The sequence below is a fragment of the Oncorhynchus kisutch genome, linkage group LG8 (genome assembly GCF_002021735.2).
Source record: "Oncorhynchus kisutch isolate 150728-3 linkage group LG8, Okis_V2, whole genome shotgun sequence".
NCBI classification, from domain to species: Eukaryota; Metazoa; Chordata; class Actinopteri; order Salmoniformes; family Salmonidae; genus Oncorhynchus; species Oncorhynchus kisutch.
In genome coordinates this window covers 67031791-67055763 of record NC_034181.2, presented here as the reverse complement: position 1 = coordinate 67055763, position 23973 = coordinate 67031791, and the positions used below count along the sequence as shown (strand labels likewise).

The following is a 23973-nucleotide window of genomic DNA, read 5'->3' as shown; positions in this document are numbered from 1 at the left end:
AATCCTACAACTAGGATCATGTAATTACAGTACATGCATGTGTCTCATTTAGTCTACAGCAATCAGTACTAATACATCCATCACAACATACTGGCATATAAATTGACTCCAAATGGCCTCCAGAGTGGCGCAGCAGTCCACGGCACTGCATCAGTGTTGAGGCATCCCTTCAGCCTGGGGTTCGATCTCAGGCTGTGTCACAGCCAGCCAGCCGGCCGTGGGCGGCACACAATTGGCCCAGTGTCGTCCAGGTTAGGGGAGGGTTTGGCCGAGGGGCTTTCCTTGGCTCATCACACTCTAGCGACTCTAGCTGACTTCAGTTGAACGTTGTTTCCTCCGACACATTGGTGCAGCTGGCTTCCAGGTTAAGCGAGCGAGTGTTAAGAAGCAGCGCGCCATGGCGGGTCATGTTTCGGAAGACGTATGACTCGACCGTCGCCTCTCCCGAACCCGTTGGGGAGTTGCAGCGATGAGACAAGATCATAACTCCATATTGAATATCACGAAATTGGGGAGAAAAAAATACAAATAATAATATTTTTTAAAGCCTCCCAAATGATCTCGTCAGTCACCAGCCTGCATGGCAGGAACAGAAATTACTCTGCCAGCGACGCCGTCGTCACCTTTTATCGCACAGCAGCGCACAGGAACACACGCTCTCTCCCCAAGGAACCCAAGGAACACACACACACTCAGCTCCCAGAAACACAAACACAGTCTCCGTAATGAGAACACAGTGCAGACGAATGCACCTCAAAACTCGAGGAAAACACACTCAGTCCCAAAGAACACAAACTCAGTCCTGACAAAACCACACTCAGCTCTGCGACCTACAAGTTAACACTACACTCAGCCAGTGTTTCACACTCCCTCAACCTTCCTAACCTCCACTCCTCAGACAAATTTGGCATTTCAATTCACACTCCGATGGCAGAAAAGTGCCAGAGGAATTATTTTGGCACTTATATTTTATTTATAGCCGTTGAAAAAAAATCTAAGTTAGGATAAGTGCTGCAGGGTCAGGATGGTGTTCCTCAAAAGCCTGGCTGTACTTCATTTGCATTCTGCTCATATGAGTCACCACAAAGCGCCACTCGTGGGCAGTCTGGTCAACGGGTTGGAGAGGGAGAAAGTGGGCTCAGGGTCAACCTGTCCCCCCCGTTGTCAGTTGAGGAGAATGGCTCTGTACTGGACCGACTGGATTGACCGAACAACAAAACATTCTGCCCTGACAATGTGTTCTCTTTTTCCAGACAGAAAGCTGTCATTGTCCCTGTAGTGAATGCCCGCTCATTCAGATGCTATTCAAAAATCCTTTGCGAACGAGAAGCGAAGACAAAGTTGTAAAAGCCGGGGGAAATGGGAGTCCGAGTCATTCACGCCTTTTCATTCTTTATTCCATCCCTCCACCATGTGTCCTTCCTCTCTCTCACCAACACAGACTTCAACAGGAAAGAGAATTCTAAAATTAGGTGCTACAGTTTCTTCAAGGAAAAAAAAAAGCCTCCGCCACAAAATGAACCTGTTTGAAGTGCGTCTTTGATGTCTGAAAACCATTCAAGTGCAGACTGGATATCTGTGAGGAGAGACTCATTAATGGGTTGATAAAGACACATTCCTAGGAACAGCAGTTTGACTAAAACAACTGCTGAAACCTGAATGTTACACTGAACGGAATGCGGCGGCAGGTAGCCTAGCGGTTAGAGATTTGGCCAGTTACCGAAAGGTCGCTGGTTCAAATCCCCGACCTAACAAGGTGAAACATCTGATGACTGCCTTGCTCAAGGGCACTTAACCCTACTTGCTCCTGTAGGTCGCTCTGGATAAGAGCATCTGCTAAATGACAAAAACGTAAATGGAATGAAGATCTCAAACAGGTCTAATGGAAGATTGTCTTTACTCAGTCCCCTTGTATCAATAAGGATTTGATACTTCATTGGGTTATAGGAATATAGCCAAAGTTAAATGAATAAATTACTCAACTACAGTGGGGCAAAAAAAGAATTAAGTCAGCCACCAATTGTGCAAGTTCTCCCACTTAAAAAGATGAGGCCTGTAATTTTCATCATAGGTACACTTAACTATGACAGACAAAATGAGAAGAAAATCCAGAAAATCACATTGTAGGATTTTTTTATGAATTTATTTGCAAATTATGGTGGAAAATAAGTATTTGGTCAATAACAAAAGTTTCTCAATACTTTGTTATGTACCCTTTGTTGGCAATGACAGAGGTCAAATGTTTTCTGTAAGTCTTCACACACTGTTGCTGGTATTTTGGCCCATTCCTCCATGCAGATCTTCTCTAGAGCAGTGATGTTTTGGGGCTGTTGCTGGTCAACACGGACTTTCAACTCCCTCCAAAGATTTTCTATGGGGTTGAGATCTGGAGACTGGCTAGGCCACTCCAGGACCTTGAAATGCTTCTTACGAAGCCACTCCTTCGTTGCCCGGGTGGTGTGTTTGGGATCATTGTCATGCGGAAAGACCCAGCCACGTTTCATCTTCAATGCCCTTGCTGATGGAAGGAGGTTTTCACTCAAAATATCACGATACATGGCCCCATTCATTATTTCCTTTACATGGATCAGTCGTACTGGTCCCTTTGCAGAAAAACAGCCCCAAAGCATGATGTTTCCACCCCCATGCTTCACAGTAGGTATGGTGTTCTTTGGATGCAACTCAGCATTCTTTGTCCTCCAAACACGACGAGTTGAGTTCCAAAAAGTTCTATTTTGGTTTCATCTGACCATATGACATTCTCCCAATCTTCTTCTGGATCATCCAAATGATCTCTAGCAAACTTCAGACGGGCCTGGACATATACTGGCTTAAGCAGGGGGACACGTCTGGCACAGCAGGATTTGAGTTCCTGGCGGCGTAGTGTGTTACTGATGGTAGGCTTTGTTACTTTGGTCCCAGCTCTCTGCAGGTCATTCACTAGGTCCCCCGTGTGGTTCTGGGATTTTTGCTCACGGTTCTTGTGATCATTTTGACCCCAACGGGGTGAGATCTTGCGTGGAGCCCCAGATCGAGGGAGATTATCAGTGGTCTTGTATGTCTTCCATTTCCTAATAATTGCTCCCACAGTTGATTTCTTCAAACCAAGCTGCTTACCTATTGCAGATTCAGTCTTCCCAGCCTGGTGCAGGTCTACAATTTTGTTTCTGGTGTCCTTTGACAGCTCTTTGGTCTTGGCCATAGTGGAGTTTGGAGTGTGACTGTTTGAGGTTGTGGACAGGTGTCTTTTATACTGATAACAAGTTCAAACAGGTGCCATTAATACAGGTAATGAGTGGAGGACAGAGGAGCCTCTCAACAAAGAAGTTACAGGTCTGTGAGAGCCAGAAATCTTGCTTGTTTGTAGGTAACCAAATACTTATTTTCCACCATAAGTTGCAAATAAATTCATAAAAAAAATCCTACAATGTGATTTTCTGGATTTTTTTCTCCCACCTATGATGAAAATTACAGGCCTCTCATCTTTTTAAGTGGGAGAACTTGCACAATTGGTGGCTGACTAAATAATTTTTTGCCCCACTGTATGTGTTAATGTACTGCTGATAACATCACAGGCTATGCAAATATAAATATGATGTACAGCAAGGAGTGTGGAGCATGTTAACCCATAGTGTTGGCACAAAGGAGATAAGAGTGTCTTTACAAGAAAGCTGCCATCAGTGCTATGACCGGACTTCACACGGCAGCATGACTTGACAGAAATTATCTGTTTGGGGCAGCGGCATTCGCTTCATAGATTAGTGAAGGAAAAAATATGAAATGGGGCCCTTCATGTAATGTCTCAGGCAATACGATCTGCTAAGGAACGAAGATAAATGTGAAGAGCACAAATAATGGGTAGGGCATAACTACCTCAAATCCGGTACTGTGGCAGTCGCCAAGCCCTGCAGTACTATTGAGGGGTTCTGATGACAGCCTGTCATTGGATATGACACTGAGGAACAGAGAAAGGGATGAGGAACAGAACGGCTCTGTTCACACCCTCAGATAAACAGACACAGAAAGAGAAAGGGGCGGGAGGAGGAATAGAGGGTGAGAGCTTTCTTGACACCTCATACAGACAGAAAATTACAAAGAATGGGAGAGCGGGAACAAATAGAGGGAAAGGAGAAAGAGTGAGTAAGCCTACATTGTGGAGAAGAAGCGTAAGAGAAATGTTCTCTGATTGCAGGCTCATGCTGGGCTGGTGGTGCCTGTGTGTCAGTAGGCAGGCTGGCTGTGAATCAGACCCACCCAAGGAAGAGAGGGCCAAGTAACACAGGGTGGGCCTCCACCCTGCTTTCTCCCTGCCTGAGAGGGTTGCTCTCCGGCCTGTATTGGGATGAGTGGGGTCAGTGGTCTCTGGAGCTTAGCCCACACCTCAGATCGACTTATAATTGGTGGCCTGGATGCTAAGGAAGATGATTCACTCCCTGCCACTGGCTCTGATCCTGACTTCACATCAATCAATCATCAGGGCTCAGCCTAACCCTGTGTGTGTGTCTTGCCGCAGTGTCCCAGTGCAACCTTCCTCAGCTCCCCTTCCTCTGGCCCATTCCACAGCTCATCTGACATGACCTTGACCTTATGTATTGTTAAATGCCCAATGTAAACTCCCCTTGGATAGACCTCTCCTCTGACAGCTCTGCATTGTATTTGAACAGTATACCTCCACTCTGCTCAGTATGCACTCCACAGCCTTTAAGACCTTACCTCCAAGCCTAGAGAAACCTGTCCTGTCCCACCCCCCACCCTTCAGTTCATTTAGGCACACATTCATCCATCCATCATCGTCCATATTTCTGCTTACAAGAAACACCTACAGCAGAGAATTGCCTTTCGGTGTCACTGTCTATCTAAAGTCCTTGTCCTGTCACAGTGTGACGCCTACTGTTTTCTCTGATAGGGAGGGATGTGTGTGTGTGTAGCAGAGGTGGAGAGAGAAAAGCTGGGACAGACGAGCCAGCATGGATTAGTAACTGCTGTCAATGGCTGACAACTGTAATTAAAAAAGAGCACAGCCATGGTACTGCTATTTAGAGTTGCTACAGCCAATTCAATCCATTTCATGCTCATGATGGAAAAAATTGCTTTTCAAAGCGAATAACACTGACAGAATACTGTGGAGTTAATAAGCCATCCACTGTGTATCCAATAATAACCATCTTTTCCTGCACAAAATATATGTGTTATTTGGAACGAAATTGTATTCCCACTGCTGAATAGGATAATGAACCCCTAATTTCTAAAGCTAGATCTTTAAAAAACAAATCAACACTTACACACACCCAGAGTCATACTGTAAAGGCAACATCGTCTGAATCAATATAGCAAAAGCATTTAAGAACATGTCCTTTAAGTCTATAAAATATACCTATTACATTAACAACAGCCATAACTCATTTTAGTGCTGTGATGTTGGCACCATTACTTCAGCAGGACTGCAGGGTGACAGAGGAGAGCAGTGAATCAAGTATACTCACTGATGTCCCCCTCGTGGTAGATGACTGAGTGGTAGGGCACGTCCTTGTCTCTGAGGTACCTCTCCGAAGGCTCCACGTAGTACATGCCCTGGTGGGTCTGGATGAAGCCTTCAAACCTGCCGTCCACCACCGAGCCGTGGGTCAGAGTGCCCTTCTCACCTGGAGGAGAAAGACTGAGGTCAGGTGGCTGAAGAAGGGTGGTCAACTCAACTCTATTCTGTTTGGGGTAGGAAGAAAGTCAACGCTCAACATGTGAGAGGAACACACAAAACGTATGGACCAATTTAAGCTGACACAAACTAACAGAACATAATGCAGACACACACACACGCACAGCTCTAGACATTGAGCAGATGGTAGACAGTGAGCCGTTCCTGGGGGGAACACCGTCTTGGACAGAGTCAGGGTGGGACGCAGCATATCCCTGTCTGTCTGGATCATAAAGACTCATCTCTGCTTCTCTCATCTCACCTTCAAATCAGACAAATAATGACTTTAGTAATAAGAGCTTGGACTCTGGTTAGTGTCAGGGGATATCAAAGAATAGTTTCTTACGCAAAAGGCACAATTTGCTCACATCGTATATAGACTTGTTTATACTGTATTATTGAATGTATGTTTGTTTTACTCCATGTGTAACTCTGTGTCATTGTATGTGTCGAACTGCTTTGCTTTATCTTGGCCAGGTCGCAATTGTAAATGAGAACTTGTTCTCAACTTGCCTACCTGGTTAAATAAAGGTGAAATAAAAATAAATAAATGAAATAAATAAATAAAAAACTAATGCTTGAAGAATCAAGGAACCAGTGAGAAAGAAGTGGGAATAAAACAAAATGCTGTCAGGGCATAGCAGTCTATTAAACATCATCCACCTTTGAACCTGACAGAGAAAGTCAGGCTGACGAAAAGGAATGGTATTTAATTCAGTGTTTGTCAAGAGAAAGCACCTTAAAACCTTTTCCATCAGCAGCTATGCAGGTTGGAAGAAAAACTCCCACTCCCAATTAACCTGTGTTATAAAAACAGCAGACTCTGGAGGGCTATAACTGAAAAGGACATAGATGACTGGCAACTCAATGTGAGAAGATAACTAAATCAGGGAGAGAATAAGACTTGCTTTCCTCAGGATAGGGAAGCCCAACTTCATTTAAATCTGCTGCGCTCTTCAGTTCTGTATTGTTGTGAAAATGTTTCTCATAGCTATCCTGAGGGACCATTGCAGTTTAGCGTAGACAGAGAAACACAGCCAGACAGCCAGCCTGCCAGCCAGCCAGCCAGCCAGCCAGCCAGCCAGCCAGCCAGCCAGCCAGCCAGCCAGCCTGCCTCTCTCCCCAGTTAGGTTTGTGTTTCCAGAGGAAAGAGGCCAAGTTGGCCCACATGCTCTGCTCTCCTGCTGGAGATAACGAGAACAGCAGAACACATAGCTGTCCCACGGAGCATCCAGCTCTTTCTCACTAAATCTCTGTCTGTGTGTTCCAAGGGCCCAGAGTCCTCTCTGGGTTTTCCAGGCCCTAGCAATGCAGTTCGTCAGAAAACACTGGGACACTAACTGGTATTGGTAGCAGTTTTGATAATGAAAGTGAGATTACCTACATCTAAACAAAATACTAGGGAAAGGAATGTTGAGCTATCCTGAGACCATTCATTGACAGTAATAACTGTCACTTTAGATGACTTCTGCTGCCCCATTTCCTTCATAATACATGAATAATACTTTCACCACTTACAGCTTGGAGATCAGAGTGAGGACCAATTGAATCTGTTGTCTTATACTGGGCAGCACTTGGTAACATTAATGAGGGCCCTATGGTTTTGATATCATTTCAGGGACAGATTCCCCCTTCTGATCTCCAGAAGGCACAGCGCATTTTCCCAGAGAGGAAGCCCTTTATCTGGGCATGAAAGGCCAGTGCCGTCGGGGTTTAGACCAATCCTCTGCGCACATATGGATCAAGTCTGATTATTGTGCCAAGGAGAGCTCAGAACTCAGACACGGAAACCCTCACAGCCTCAGCAAAGGGAGCACTAATAATTCTCAGTTTAAGTCAGGAGAATACGGTGCGTCCCAAGGGCAACTGACAAGACTTATGTCAGAGAAGTAGAGAAAAGAACACGCTACACTAATGAGAGCTGGGTTAATGTGGCCGTATAGACAGTGGAAATTGAATATTCTTTACCCCTGAACCTAATCAGAAACCCTACTGCAGTCCAGATACAAGCAGGTTCACTCCAATTATGGGAATTCCAGTAGACTGGGACCAAGGTAACCACCTAATTTAGTTCATGAAAATGCCTGGTCCCCAAAGTGCTAAGTGGGCTAATGTAAAGTAAGGAGAGTGGAGTCTGCTGGTCTTCATGAGGGGCAAATGAGAAAATGAATGTATAGGCCCATCTGATCACACATAACGGAGAGGTCTGGTCTCTGGCTCTCTTCTAGCTCACAGTACTTCACTAGCAGATGGGTTCTATTCCCAGTACAGACAGCTATTAGCTACAGGTGGAGGAGAAAGAGACTCAAGGGAGAATGGGACTGGGGAGATTACCGATTTATTGCCAGTTCACGGCTCTTCGAATATCAGGCAGAGGCCAACTGATGAGCAACTGAATTTAACAACACACAATGCCAGAGATGAACAGCGCCTTCAGAAAGTATTCACACCCCTGGACTTTTCCCTCATTTGGTTGTGTTACAGCCTGAATTTATGTTTGATTCAATTTATATTTTGGGTCACTGGCCTACACACACAATACCTCAATGTAAAAGTGGAATTTTGTAAATGTTTTTAGAAAGGTTTGTTAATGAATTAAAAATGAAAAGCTGAAGTGTCAATAAGTATTCACCCACTTTGTTATGGCAAGCCTAAATAAGTTCAGGAGTAAACATTTGCTTAACAAGTCACATACTAAGTTGCATGAACCAATAAGTGTTTAACGTGATTTTTGAACGACTCCTTCATCACTGTACCCCCCCCCCCCCCCCCCCCCCACACACACACACACACAACTATCTGTAAGGTCCCTCAATCAAGCAGTGAATTTCAAACACAGATTCATCCACATAGACCAGGGAGGTTTTCCAATGCCTCGCAAAGAAGGGCACCGATTAGTAGATTGGTTAAAAAAAATAAAAAAATATTAAATTACACTTTGGATTGTGTATCAATTAGGGATGCAGGATATATCGGTGTATATATCGGAATCGGTCAATATTAGCTAAAAATGCCAACATCGACATGTTTAATTTAATGCCGATGTGCAAAACCAATGTCAAAGCTGACGTGCAAACTAATAACGCAGATACAGTGCCTTGCGAAAGTATTCGGCACCCTTGAACTTTGCGACCTTTTACCACATTTCAGGCTTCAAACATAAAGATATAAAACTGTATTTTTTTGTGAAGAATCAACAACAAGTGGGACACAATCATGAAGTGGAACGACATTTATTGGATATTTCAAACTTTTTTAACAAATCAAAAACTTAAAAATTGGTCATCACCCTGAACACACCATCCCCACTGTCAAACATGGTGGTGGCAGCATCATGGTTTGGGCCTGCTTTTCTTCAGCAGGGACAGGGAAGATGGTTAAAATTGATGGGAAGATGGATGGAGCCAAATACAGGACCATTCTGGAAAAGAACCTGATGGAGTCTGCAAAAGACCTGAGACTGGGACGGAGATTTGTCTTCCAACAAGACAATGATCCAAAACATAAAGCAAAATCTACAATGGAATGGTTCAAAAATAAACATATCCAGGTGTTAGAATGGCCAAGTCAAAGTCCAGACCTGAATCCAATCGAGAATCTGTGGAAAGAACTGAAAACTGCTGTTCACAAATGCTCTCCATCCAACCTCACTGAGCTCGAGCTGTTTTGCAAGGAGGAATGGGAAAAAATGTCAGTCTCTCGATGTGCAAAACTGATAGAGACATACCCCAAGCGACTTACAGCTGTAATCGCAGCAAAAGGTGGCGCTACAAAGTATTAACTTAAGGGGACTGAATAATTTTGCACGCCCAATTTTTCAGTTTTAGATTTGTTAAAAAAGTTTGAAATATCCAATAAATGTCGTGCCACTTCGTGATTGTGTCCCACTTGTTGTTGATTCTTCACAAAAAAAAATACAGTTTTATATCTTTATGTTTGAAGCCTGAAATGTGGCAAAAGGTCGCAAAGTTCAAGGGGGCCGAATACTTTCGCAAGGCACTGTACATGACGTAATGACGCCACGTAAAATGTAGCGTTACACATGCAACACAGCATTCCTAACCTAGCCCACAATGTCTGCTGTGTGGATCGAGCAGTCAACAAGTCGAGCAGTCATTCGAAAGAGTAAGAACATTTCAGTGAGATAACTCAAAGGCGAAATCCATTAACACCAAGATAATGGAATTCATTGACCTTGACAATCAACCGTTCTCTGTCGTGGGTGATGTTGGCTTTTGCCAACTGGCCGAGCACCGGTACACACTACAAAGTAGAGGTTGACTGATTATGATTTTTCAACGCCGATACCGATTATTGGAGGAGCAAAAAAATCCAATACCGATTTTAAAAAATCTGCCAATTTAAAAAATGTTTTTGTAATAAAGACAATTACAACAATACTGAATGAACTTATTTTAACTTAATATAATACATCAATAAAATCTATTTAGCCTCATAACTAATTAAACGTTCAATTTTGTTTAAATAATGCAAAAACAAAGTGTTGAAGAAGAAAGTAAAAGTGCAATATGTGCCATGTAAGAAAGCTAACGTTCAAGTTCCTTGCTCAGAACATGAGAACATATGAAAGCTGGTGGTTCCTTTTAACATGAGTCAATATTCCCAGGTAAGAAGTTTTTGGTTGTAGTTATTATAGGACTATTTCTCTCTATACCATTTGTATTTCTTTAACCTTTGACTATTGGATGTTCTTATAGGCACTTTAGTATTTCCAGTGTAACAGTATAGCTTCCGTCCCTCTCCTCGCTCCTACCTGGGCTCGAACCAGGAACACATCGACAACAGCCACCCTCGAAGCAGCATTACCCATGCAGAGCAAGGGGAACAACTACTCCAAGTCTCAGAGAGAGTGACGTTTGAAACGCTATTAGCGCAAACTAGCTAGCCATTTCACATCGGTTACACCAGCCTAATCTCGGGAGTTGATAGGCTTGAAGTCATAAACAGCGCAATGCTTAAAGCATTGCGAAGAGCTGCTGGCAAAACACATGAAAGTGCTGTTTGAATGAATGCTTACGAGCCTGCTGCTGCCTACCACCGCTCTGTCAGACTGCTCTATCAAATCATAGACTTAATTATAACATAATAACACACAGAAATACGAACCGTAGGTCATTAATATGGTCGAATCCGGAAACTATCATTTTGAAAACGAAACATTTATTCTTTCAGTGAAATAAGGAACCGTTCCGTATTTTATCTAACAGAAGCCATCCCTAAGTCTAAATATTGCCGTTACATTGCACAACCCTCAATGTTATGTCATAATTACGTAAAATTCTGGCAAATTAGTTCACAATGAGCCAGGTGGCCCAAACTGTTGCATATACCCTGATTCTGCGTGCAATGAACGCAAGAGAAATGACACAATTTCACCTGGTTAATATTGCCTGCAGGTAGTTAGAGCGTTGGACTAGTTAACCGTAAGGTTGCAAGATCGAATCCCCGAGCTGACAAGGTAAAAATCTGTCGTTCTGCCCCTGAACAAGGCAGTTAACCCACCACCGTTCCTAGGCCATCAATGAAAATAAGAATGTGTTCTTAACTTACTTGCCTCGTTAAATAAAGTTGTAAAAAAAATATATATAATAAAAAAATAAAAAAAATAAAAAAAATAATCATAATAATAAAATCGTTTTCCAAAAATACCGATATCCGATTGTTATGAAAACTTGAAATCGTCCCTAATTAAATCGGCCATTGCGAATAATCGGTCGACATCTACTAACAAGTGCACTATTTTTCAGATGTTGCCCTACCGGAGTTACACAGTAATAGCGTCACTGCTATTAACTTCACAACTGACATTTGGACCAGCGATAACAGTCCCATGAGCATGCTGAGTTTGACAACCCAGTGGGTCGTCGAGGATTTCCTACTGAGGAAAGTCATTTCATGCTCATGAATGTGCTGGTTGTCATACCGCTGATGCCATTTGAGAACATGTTGTTTGAAACATGAACACACTAGCTAGCTCCATTTGAACAACCGACTCAAGAAATAAGCTCATCAACTGCGCCTGCATCAGACGTGATACCCTCTGTCATAGCATTGAATGCCTGCTCAACAGGCATTCTCTCTTTACTGTGTCGCCACCATGCTCGATGCTATGTGCAAGGATACCTACTTCGATGCAGACAAGAAACAGCGTTTACGTGAAATGTTACATACACATCTGGACAAGATGGAAACTGACACAGTGACCGTGCGCACTGAGGAAGAGAGGCCACAGACAGATGAAACTTCACTGCTTGACAAGTATGATAACTTTTTGGTCCGTGTGGTGTGTGTGTGTAACCTTAATTTAACTAGGCAAGTCAGTTAAGAACTAATTCTTATATACACAATGACCTACGTCGGTCAAACCCGGATGATGCTGGGCCAAATTGTGCGCCACCCTATGGGACTCCCAATCACGGCCCAGATGTGATACAGCCTGGATTTGACTGTAGAGATGCCTCTTGCACTGAGATGCAGTGCCTTAGACCGCTGCATCCATGTGTGTGTGTTAACTATTTAACTGTACTAGAATGCTTAAAAGGACGTAACATTTTTAAATATTGGTTATCGGTATCGATATTTGCAAGGAAAATATCGGATATCGGCCAAAAATGTAATATCGGTGCATCACTAGTATCAATACACCGAGCCACTACAAAGATATAGGCATCCTTCCTAACTCAGTTGCCAGAGAGGAAGGAAACCACACAGGCATTTCACAATGAGGCCAATGATGACTTTAAAAAACAGTGAGTTTAATGGCTGTGATGGGCAAAAACTGAAGATGGGTCAACATTTTAGTTACTCCACAATACTAACCTAAATGAGAGTGAAACGAAGGAAGCCTGTATGGAATACCAATATTCCAAAACACGTATCCTGTTTACAATAAGGCAATTAAGTAAAACTGCAAACAATGTGGCAAATTTTTTTACTTCATGTCCGGAATACAAAGCGTTATGTTTGGGGCATATCCAACACAACACATCAGAGTACCACTCTATATATTTTCAAGCATGGTGGTGGCTGCATCATGTTATAGGTATGCTATGCATCAGCAAGGACGAAGGAGTTATTTAGGATAAAAAGAAAAGGAATAGAGCTAAGCACAGGCAAAATCCTAGATGAAAACCTGGTTCAGTCTGCTTCCCAATAGACACAGGGAGACAAATTCACACAAGACCAAATATACACTGGTTGTTTTCTTACCAACACTACATTGAATGTGCATGTTCCTGAGTGGCCTAGTCACAGATGTGACTTGAGGATCTATGGCAAGACTTGAAAATGGCTGTCTCGCAAAGATCAGCAACCAATTTTACAGAGTCTGAAGAATTTTAAACAGAATAATGTGCAAATATTGTACAATCCAAAAGCTCTTAAAAGACTCCCAGCTGTAAGCACTGCCAAAAGGTGGTTATAACATGTATTGAAATGTTGATTTCATTTAATACATTTGCAAAAAAATGTAAAAACATGTTTTCACTTTGTCATTATGGGGTATTGTATGTAGTAGATGGGGGAGAAAAAATATTTAATCCATTTTTAATTCAGGCTGGAACACGACAAAACGTAGAATGTGTCAAAGTGTATGAATACTTTCAGAAGGCACTGTATTACACAGAAAAGGGTTGAGGAGAGAAAGATGTTGCCACTTACTGCAATTCAACTCTGAGTGCAATCTTTATCCCTAATTGCAGTATTCTAGAGTATTCCATTTTTGTAACACTTCGTTAATGCAGCAATTATGCCTTTGGCAAGAGGCCTTGCTTGCTGAAGCGTGATTGCATGATGATTACCCGACCACTATTTCTCTGAAGATTAACAACTGCCAAAAAGCTCATCAAGCTTGGGGAATGTGGAAAAATCTATTAAGTCTTTGAGGACAATATTAAGTGTTCCTTGCAGCGTTTCATCTCTCATATGGAAACTGTCCACTTACAAAAATAATGGGGGGGAAAAGCAAGGTTTTAGATTTGATTTTGTAAAGCCTAAAAGGTTCTCTGTCATACATCAAGGCCTCTGTAGACATGAACATCATCTGACTATTCTAATTATTCCCTAAGTAAGCCAGAGTGAGTCTGGCAATTAAACATATCAGTAACTACGTTTCGATCCACAGTTTTTATGCGAGTAAAGGCATACCATGTCTATTTAAAAAAATTAAAATCACGACAGCTGTGATGGAAACTGGAAGTTTTGATACAAGTTAATAAATGCCTACAATCATTTGTTTGTTTGACAAGTGGGATCTTTGTGTCTGTAAAATTAACTATGCAAGAAAAGGCGGTGGCCTTTATGCACAAATATTGATATAATAACCATCATATCGAAGTAAACTTGGTGTCACGCGATGATATGATGTGTGGTCCTCCCACTACGACTTGGGAAACCATGCAGTTTATTAGGCTACAAATGAAATAAGTTCTGATGAACTTCACAGCGTGATGAAACCGCAGTGATGAGTTTGATGCTCCTTTCCAATAAATATCAAGGGTTTTATTCAGGTGACATGATGATCAATACTTGACAAAAAATATATATATATATTCTAGCTCTTAATCTTAATCATCTCATGTGGACTAGCCTACCCGCATTGTAGACTATCTGCGAAACCAGAGTAGGCACATTTACTATTTAAACGCACCAGTTTGCAACAAAACGATTGCTAGAATCTAAAATGCACTGGAAACACAATGAACTTTAGATTTTTATTTGGTACATGAAAAGTTAAATTCACTGATTTTTATCTGCAACGAGTATGTTTGGTGGAAACACACCACTGTTGGGAAAATGCGCATATTTTCAGAGATTTTTGAATATTTGCATGAAATATTCAAATTGGATGGAAACCTAGCTAGCGCACAGCAAATGAGTGGGGCTTTTATGACATCGCTGTAATAGGATCTTGGTAGACATGTAATGTCTGAAAAACAGGAGAAGGGGAGGTTCTAAAAAGAAGCAGTGCGACTTTGCAGGGTCGTGTTTCGGAAGATGCATGGCTCTTGACCTTCGCCTCTCCGTAGGAGAGTTGCAGCGATGGGACAAGACAACCTACCAATTGACTACCAATTGAATATCACGAAAATTGGAGGGGAAAGTGGGTTAAAAACAAAATACAAAAAAAATATGATTTGGAGATAAAGGTGACAAAGGGAATGGCCTTCACAGCAGAGCACAACTACAGAAGTTCAAAGTCTAGATTTCTGATTCTGAAATTGTGCAAATAAATGAATACATCAGTGTGTAAATGCACAGTTATTCTGACAATCTAAATTCCACCTTTATTATTGACAAGAAAAAGCTTGCTGGATTTTTGGTCTGGACAAACCTTTCCATTGCATTACAAATCACATCTGAGAAATAGGCTACAACATCGTCGTCCTTGGAACAACGCAGTGCTGCTTCTCTAAAAGGAAACTGATCAAGATTTCCATTTGATAGAGATGGGAAGTGCTCCAGTGGAGTCTGATTTGAATTACAGTCTGTTCAGCAGAGGAGAAGAGAGATCACCTCATCATTTCCAGATGCTGTCGAGTGGAGATGAGCCTGCTGGGATCTGAGAGCTCCACACAAACACACCATGTCACATGACCGGATAGACACACCTTAGCCTGTTTTTCCCTTGTGTTACATGTGAGCACTGCTGCAGGCATGGGGAGGATCCTGAGGATGTAAGACTGGAACGTGACTAACACATTCTCCACACGTATACACACACACAGACAGACAAAGAGAGGAGACTGATATCCATGAACAACGTTTAAAACCACAGCTTCATGGTGGCTGGATTTTTACAATGAACTCCAAACTACCAATGCTAACAATCCCACAACAACACACTGGCACACACCCACACATGAACGCAAAAGCAAATTGGATGCAGGATGCGTTTCCCTGGTAACTATCGTAATTGTGCCTGTGTGCACAAGGACTTTGTCGCTCAGACATAATTCCTGGACTTACCGAAGATTTCTCCAGTGTAAATGTGGGAGGGATCGTAGGGCGCCTCCACTCCTGATACCTCTACCTTGAGGTCTGGAGAGAACAGGCTGGTGTCCCTCTTCATCCGCAGATTGAAATGCCTGCAAGAGAGGAACATGAAAATGCATTACTACACTATCCAGACCCCGTTTAGAACCTCCAACATTCCTGCTCATGGTTCAGTAAACATCTATGCAGCCAGAATGACAGAAGGATTAGGGCAAGTAACAAATGGCAAAACATTGTCTCCCAACACTGACAGAAGACTACAGACTAGGCTGGAAGATACTTCATTTCACATAGGCCTACAGCAAATGACAATAAAGACCGACATATAGGGCCTTCATCAACTTCTCTCAGGGGAGACAATAGAAAGTGGTTGTTATTTGAGAAACATCTTAATGGATGGACAAATGCTTTAGATCATTCAGCAGCACATCTATTGTTCAGGAATAATATTTCCTATAAAGTCATGATGACTCTGATGCCTGGGCTGGGAGCTCAAGAGAGTCACACCAGTCTCTTATCAGAACACAGGTCAAGTAAATCATTGCTCCATTTTTTTTAAACATTTATTTAACTAGTCAACTCAGTCCAGAACAAATTATTATTTACAATGACAGCCTACACCGGCCAAACCCGGACGACACAGGGCCAATTGTATGCCGCCTTATGGGACTCTCAATCACAGCTGGTTGTGATATAGCCATATCACTCTGAATTCTTTCTGTTTGCGCAAATCCCTCTCTTTACTGTCAAGGGATGACGCTGGAGAGAAGCAGGTATGGGGAGTCGAACATTTAATAGGGAACGGACATAGAATGAGACAGGAACAGCGTCAGCACACGGGTAACACAGAAAAATTACAATCAATGCAGCAGCCGGGAACAGAGCTGGGGAACTGACAAATATAGTGGGGCAAAAAAGTATTTAGTCAGCCACCAATTGTGCAAGTTCTTACAGAAGACTTACAGAAAACGTTTGACCTCTGTCAATGCCAACAAAGGGTATATAACAAAGTATTGAGATAAACTTTTGTTATTGACCAAATACTTATTTTCCACCATCATTTGCAAATAAATTCATAAAAAATCCTACAATGTGATTTTCAGGATTTTTTTTAGTTGAAGTGTACCCTATGATGAAAATTACAGGCCTCTCATCTTTTTAAGTGGGAGAACTTGCACAATTGGTGGCTGACTAAATACTTTTTTGCCCCACTGTATAGGGGAGGTAATAAACAGGTGATTGAGTGAGTTTGGGTGAGTCCACTATCGCTGATACGCATGACGAGGGAAGGCAGATGTGAGTGAATAATGGTGGCAGGAGTGCGTAACGCAGGGCAGCCTGGCGCCCTCGAGCGCCTGGAGGGAAGAGTGGGAGTAGGCGTAACATTACACCCCTAGGGGTGCCACCCGGTGTCCCACCTGGGCAAACCGGCCGAGACATGGGTGCTGGGCAAGCCGGCTGGGGGTAAACTCCCCACGAACCGGCAGGGATGTGGGAGCCTGGCGAGCCGGCTGAGACAAGCACGCCTGTCGATCCCGCTGCGGCGTGGAAGCCCGTTGATCGGGTGGAGTAAGACGTGGGATGGAAACCTGCCGGGCCAACCGAGTCAAGGAAACCTCTCGAGTCAGCTAGGACGTGGAAGCCCCGGTTCCATCGGTGGCGGAATCAACCCTGACGTCACCAACGAAACATGAAAACTCCTGGGCCGGCTGGGCGAACAAGACCTGACGATCCGGCTGAGGCTCAACGTGGGATGGGTGCCTTCCGAGCTAACAGGGGCAAGGAAACCTCTCGGGCCAGCTAGGGCATTGAAGCAAATTCTTAGGTTGCAAATGATTGTCGGACGTCTTGGCTCGTTCAGTGTGACAGGGTCTAGGTCTGCCGATTAAGTACCACTACGTGCAGACATAGCAGCCCCCCAGTGTCAGGTATGGAGTGTTTTGGGCTCTAAAATTAGTTTATTATGATTAAGTTCGATCCCATACAAATTACGTTAAAGTTTAAAACAAATCGAAATTTATTAAATAGTAATCCATTCTGACAAAATGTTGTCATCACACAGGACCCCATGTTGACACAGACCAATCACGGGCTGGCAGGCTATGAGGAGGCTCGCGCCATCATGCCATAGACATTAAGGTCGACTCTCTCAAGCAGGATGAAAATGACTACGTCGACCATGATGCCTGTTATGGCCACTTTCAACATGATCCTTAGCAATGTTTTGGTGCCATTCAGCCCCCTGGTGCATTTCAAATTCAAATACTTCCCGCTTCATGTGCCATTAGGAGTTTTCCATAGGAATACGTGGATGATGTCATCAGCACTATCTACTGGTTTTCATATGTATGTGTCGTAGGCTCTGACAAAGTTCTCGCAGAGGCAGAAATTTAGCCTTTATCGTATAGTGTGGCTGGTGTTATGGTCAGCCACACAATATGCACACAAAAACACAACTATTGTGAAGTCACATTAATATAATAGTTTGATTTAAAACGTTTATATGCTTTGCAAGAATAACGATTTCCCTATTAATCTTGTTGACCCATGAAAATCAAGCTACATGATGGAATTTTGATAAATGCACAAAATCCCCAATGAAAATAAACTCTCTCACAGCGACCATGTTATATTGGGGAAGCTTCAGACATATAAAGTTCGTATGCGAAAACTATTTCAAAGATGCATACTTCACGCATACTTCACTCACGCATACTTCACTGGTGCTGGTACATGCGCAGATCAAATACACCACTGCAGGCTGACAGCCTCGCAAGCCAATCACAGAATGTGACGACAGAACTGAAGCCAATCATAAAATCTAGCCAGGTTGATTTCTTAAAAAAAAAAAAAAATACACATCGCACATACAGTGTGGGAAGGCCTTAGACATTATTGCTCCGTTTCATCAACCATTATTCAGAATGAGTCATGAATCATAATATTAATATCTTGGCTCTTAATCCATGTGAATAGGATATGAAATGGAACAGACTCGTAGGTTACATCTGTGTGAGTCCATGAAGATGAGCCTATTGACTTTCAACAAATGAAGTGAATGCATAAAAGGATTGTATTTGAGCTCCCGGGTGGCGAAGTGGTCGACGTTACTGCATCTCAGTGCTAGAGGCGTCACTACAGACACCCTGGTTCAAATCCAGGCTGCATCACAACTAGGGTTGCACACTTTGGGGAATATTCAGAGGTGGAAACTTTCCATGGGAATTAACGGGAATATATGCAAATTAATATACATTTAAATGTAGATGTTTATTACATTGGATATATTTACATCATCATCTACACTGTCACGTTCCAACCTTGTTGAGGATGGCTCAAAAAGCCTAAAATTTGCCTGGATGACAACCAAATTTAGATTGCTGCTATAACTTGAAGACCCTTCACATACCTAACCATTTCCTTGGCTCTCTTGTAGAGTGTATCCATTGTTTTCAGTGCCATGATGTCCTTGAGGAGCAGATTCAATGCATGAGCAGCACAGCCAATGTGTGTGATGGGAGGGTAGGAGCCCTCCACTTTAGACCAAGCAACCGTCATGTTAGCAGCATTGTCGGTCACCAGTGCAAATGCCTTCTGTGGTCCAAGGTCATTGATGACTGCCTTCAGCTCATCTGCAATGTAGAGACTGGTGTGTCTGTGGTCCCTTGTGTCTGTGCTCTTGTAGAATACTGGTTGAGGGGTGGAGATGTTAATTATTCCTTGCCCACAAACATTCGACCACCCATCAGAGATGATTGCAATACAGTCTGCTTTCTTTATGATTTGCTTGACCTTCACTTGAACTTTGCATCCAGCAAATGAGTGGATAAAGCATGTCTGGTTGGAGGGGTGTATGCTGGGCAAAGAACATTCAGAAATCTCTTCCAATACACATTGCCTGCGAACATCAGAGGTGAACCAGTTGCATACACAGCTCGAGCAAGACATTCATCAGCATTTCTCTGACTACGTTCCTCCATTGAATAAAAAAAAAAAGATTCCAGGAGGACCATGAGCTGTTGCTATCGATAAGGTGTCTGATTAATCCTTTTCACCTTGAATAGAAGTAGAGGGATTTTTGTCAGACGTTGCTTGTTGTGAGCGCTGAGGGAACTTGACGCACTTGGCCAAATGATTAAAGTATGATTAAAGTAAAAATGATAAAAGTAAAAAAGCCTAATACAATTCCATGTACAGATAAATATTTAAGCAGTTAGATTAAAACAACTCCTTTATAAGATAAATGTTTTAAAATGAAACATGTATGGAAACAGGTGAATTAACACTCCTCAGTTAGCAGGCTCAAGCAAGCTAAAACCCACATGGTAGCAAAAACGATCTATCCGAAATTGTTAACAAGTTATAAATGATTTAAACACACTTTGCTGTATGCTACTATTTACTAGTTAAAAAAATCATGTCAACTCAGCAAAAAAAAGAAACATCCTCTCGGTGTCAACTACGTTTATTTTCAGCAAACTTAACATGTGTAAATATTTGTTTGAACATGAGATTCAACAAGACAAACTGAACAAGTTCCACAGACTTGTGACTAACAGAAATGGAATAATGTGTCCCTGAACAAAAGGGGGGGGGGGGCAAATTAACAGTCAGTATCTGGTGTGGCCACCAGCTGCATTAAGTACTGCAGTCCATCTCCTCCTCATGGACTGCACCAGATTTGCTGTGAGATGTTACCCCACTCTTCCACCAAGGCACCTGCAAGTTCCCAGACATTTCAGGGGGGAGAGAATGGCCCTAGCCTCCACCCTCCGATCCAACAGGTCCCAGACGTGCTCAATGGGATTGAGATCTGGGCTCTTCGCTGGCCAGGGCACACTGACATTCCTGTCTTGCATGAAATCACGAACAAAATGAGCAGTATGGCTGGTGGCATTGTCATGCTGGAGGGTCATGTCAGGATGAGCCTACAGGAAGCGTACCACATGAGGGAGGAGGATGTCTTCCCTGTAATGCACAGCGTTGAGATTGCCTGCTATGACAACAAGCTCAGTCCGATGATGCTGTGAAACACCGCCCCAGACCATGACGGACCCTCCACCTCCAAATCGATCCCGCTCCAGAGTACAGACCTCAGTGTAACACTCATTCCTTCGACAATAAACACGAATCTGACCATCACCCCTGGTGAGACAAAACCGTGACTTGTCAGTGAAGAGCACTTTTTGCGATGGTGGGTTTGTGCCCATAGGCGACATTATTGCCGGTGATGTCTGGTGAGGACCTGCCTTACAACAGGCCTACAAGCCCTCAGTCCAGCCTCTCTCAGCCTATTGCAGAAAGTCTGAGCACTGATGGAAGGATTGTGCATTCCTGGTGTAACTCAGGCAGTTGTTGCTGCCATCCTGTACCTGTCCCGCAGGTGTGATGTTCGGATGTACCGATCCGGTGCAGGTGTTGTTGCACGTGGTCTGCCACTGCGAGGACGATCAGCTGTCCATCCTGTCTCCCTGTAGCGCTGTCTTAGGCGTGTCACAGTACGGACATAGCAATTTATTGAACTGGCCACATCTTCAGTCCTCATGCCTCCTTGCAGCATGCCTAAGGCACATAACGCAGATGAGCAGGGACCCTGGGCATCTTTCTTTTGGTGTTTTTCCAGAGTCAGTAAAAAGGCCTCTTTAGTGTCCTAAGTTTTCATTACTGTGACCTTAATTTCCTACCGTCTGTAAGCTGTTAGTGTCTTAACGACTGCTCCACAGGTGCATGTTGATTAATTATGGTTCATTGAACAAGCATGAAAAACAGTTTTAAACCCTTTACAATGAAGATCTGTGAAATTTTGATTTTAACAAATTATCTTTGAAAGACAGGGTCCTAAAAAAAGGGAAGTTTATGTCATATAAAATATATTCACCCCACCCAGTATTGTAATCAAAACTTAGCAGAAAACATGTAGTCCTGGGCTCAGACAGTGTAGTAGTGTGGGCTCAATAGCATCTCATGAGTGTGCAAGATCTTGAGAATCAGCTGTACATGTGATGGAAGAATGCACTGTGCATGCAGAGGGTTGCAATTCCATTGAATTGGGGATAGTTTAACCAAAATATGCCACAAGACCTAGATTTGCCTTGTGTATCTCACAACAAAAAAAACTTCACTGTTATAAGCTAACTTTTATGAGCAATTTAAGTAAAATTCCAGGGCTTAACTTCCTTTGGAAAATGTACGGAAATTTAACGGAAAGTTTCAGACTCTTTGCAACCCTAATTACAACCGTCCGTGATTGGGGAGTCCCATAGGGCAGCTCACAATTGGCCCAGCGTTGTCCGGGTTTGGCCAGTGTAGGCAGTCATTGTAAATAAGAATTTGTCCTTAACGGACTTGCCTAGTTAAATAAATGGCAACACATTGTATTTCCCAATAATGACATGGGGAACAGAGAAAATCTCACAATCTCACATTTTGACAACATGTATCGTTAGTCAATAAAAGTAACCCATTGAGACTGCAACGATTGGACAGTGAAAATGTATCTAGTCATATTTCTCTTTGGATTTGTAAACACTGAGAACAAGGCAAAACATTTTTTAAATACTGACCATTTCCCCTCAGTACATCCAAAACTAATAAGGAACAGAGGGCTATCTCAGGTTAATCACAGCTACAGCACTTCACAACAACAGCCCTCCTAATTTGCTTTGTTGATAACAGAGAGAGGCCCAGGCCCTCTCACTGGGTAACAAATGACAGCTGTAATTGACGTGGGCATCCCTGCTCAGAGCAGCGCTCTGATTAAGACTCCCCTCCGGGCTGCTGGGGTGTTAGTGGACACATGGTTGGTTACACAACACTAACCCAGAGGACGACGTGACTCACACACACACACACACACACACACACACAACGCTGAAAACAATAGAAGTGTAAAGGAAGAAAGAATCCACATGTATATAAAACTGAAAAGCTTATCTTGTGACTACTAACTTGGCCGGTCAAAGAAAATGTATAGACTAATCTGTTGACATTCACAGTCAGTGAGTCACACAATATTGCCAACAAACAAATTTCAGGAATGTTTGTTTTTGTCATAGAAACTCACTCGACTCATACCACTCATAACCACTTCCCCTAAACCACACCCTAAGACAGTCTTAGTTCCTGCTTAGTAGGGCTGTACCCAGCCCCCAAAAAATCTGTCGACCGAGTCTGTTCTTTTAACCAAATTTCACAAATTAAAAAGTGTATTTTTCTATATATAGAATATATATATATTTTAATCAAATCAACTATACGCAGTGATCAAATCAAACAATTTTTTATTTGTCTCACACATGGTTAGCAGATGTTAATGCGAGTGTAGCGAAATGCTTGTGCTTCTAGTTCCGACAATGCAGTAATAACCAACGAGTAATCTAACCTAACAATTTCACAACAACTACCTTATACACACACACACACGTAAAGGGATGAAGAATATGTACATAGAGTTATGAATGAGTGATGGTACAGAACGGCATAGGCAAGATGCAGTAGAAGGTATCGAGTACAGTATATACTAGAGGTCGACCGATTAATCGGAATGGCCGATTAATTAGGGCCGAAATCGGTATTTTTGGGCGCCGATTTCCGATTATTATTTTAATTTTATTTTATACCTTTTATTTAACTAGGCAAGTCAGTTAATAACACATTCTTATTTTCAATGACTGCCTAGAAACTGTAGGTTAACTGCCTTGTTCAGGGGCAGAACGACAGATTTTCACCTTTCAGCTCAGGGGTTCCAATCTTGCAACAGCACTAGTCCAACTCTCTAACCATTGCACTCCACGAGTAGCCTGCCTGTTACGTGAATGTAGTAGAAGTCAAGGTAAATTGCTAGCTAGCATTAAACTTATCTTATAAAAAACAATTACTAGTTATAACTACTGATCCAGTTTAGCAGGCAATATTAACCAGGTGAAATTGTGTAATTTCTCTTGCGTTCATTGCACACAGAGTCAGGGTATATGCAACCGTTTGGGCTGCCTGGCTCATTGCGAACTAAATTGCCATAATTTTACGTAATTATGACATACATTGAAGGTTGTGCAATGTAACAAGAATATTTAGACTTAGGGATGCCACCCGTTAGATAAAATACAGAACGGTTCCGTATTTCACTGAAATAATAAACATATTTTTTCTCGAAATGATAGTTTCCGGATTCGATCATATTAATGACCAATTTTGCCAGCAGCTCTTCGCAAGCACAGCGCTGTTTATGACTTCAAGCCTATCAGCCTAATGGCTGGTGTAACCAATGT

At 42.6% G+C, this 23973-nt stretch overlaps 1 protein-coding gene across 1 annotated transcript in view; it reads right to left on the bottom strand.

The window, feature by feature from the left end:
• The window catches only part of adam10a (ADAM metallopeptidase domain 10a), an 85095-nt gene that overhangs the window by 18812 nt on the left and 42310 nt on the right, over positions 1 to 23973 (bottom strand). Inside the window, exons 3-4 of the mRNA XM_031830932.1 lie at positions 15680 to 15798; positions 5484 to 5642 (exon numbers count right to left, since the gene is read on the bottom strand). Coding sequence (XP_031686792.1) covers positions 5484 to 5642; positions 15680 to 15798 — 278 coding nt within the window. The remainder of the gene's footprint in view (positions 1 to 5483; positions 5643 to 15679; positions 15799 to 23973) is intronic.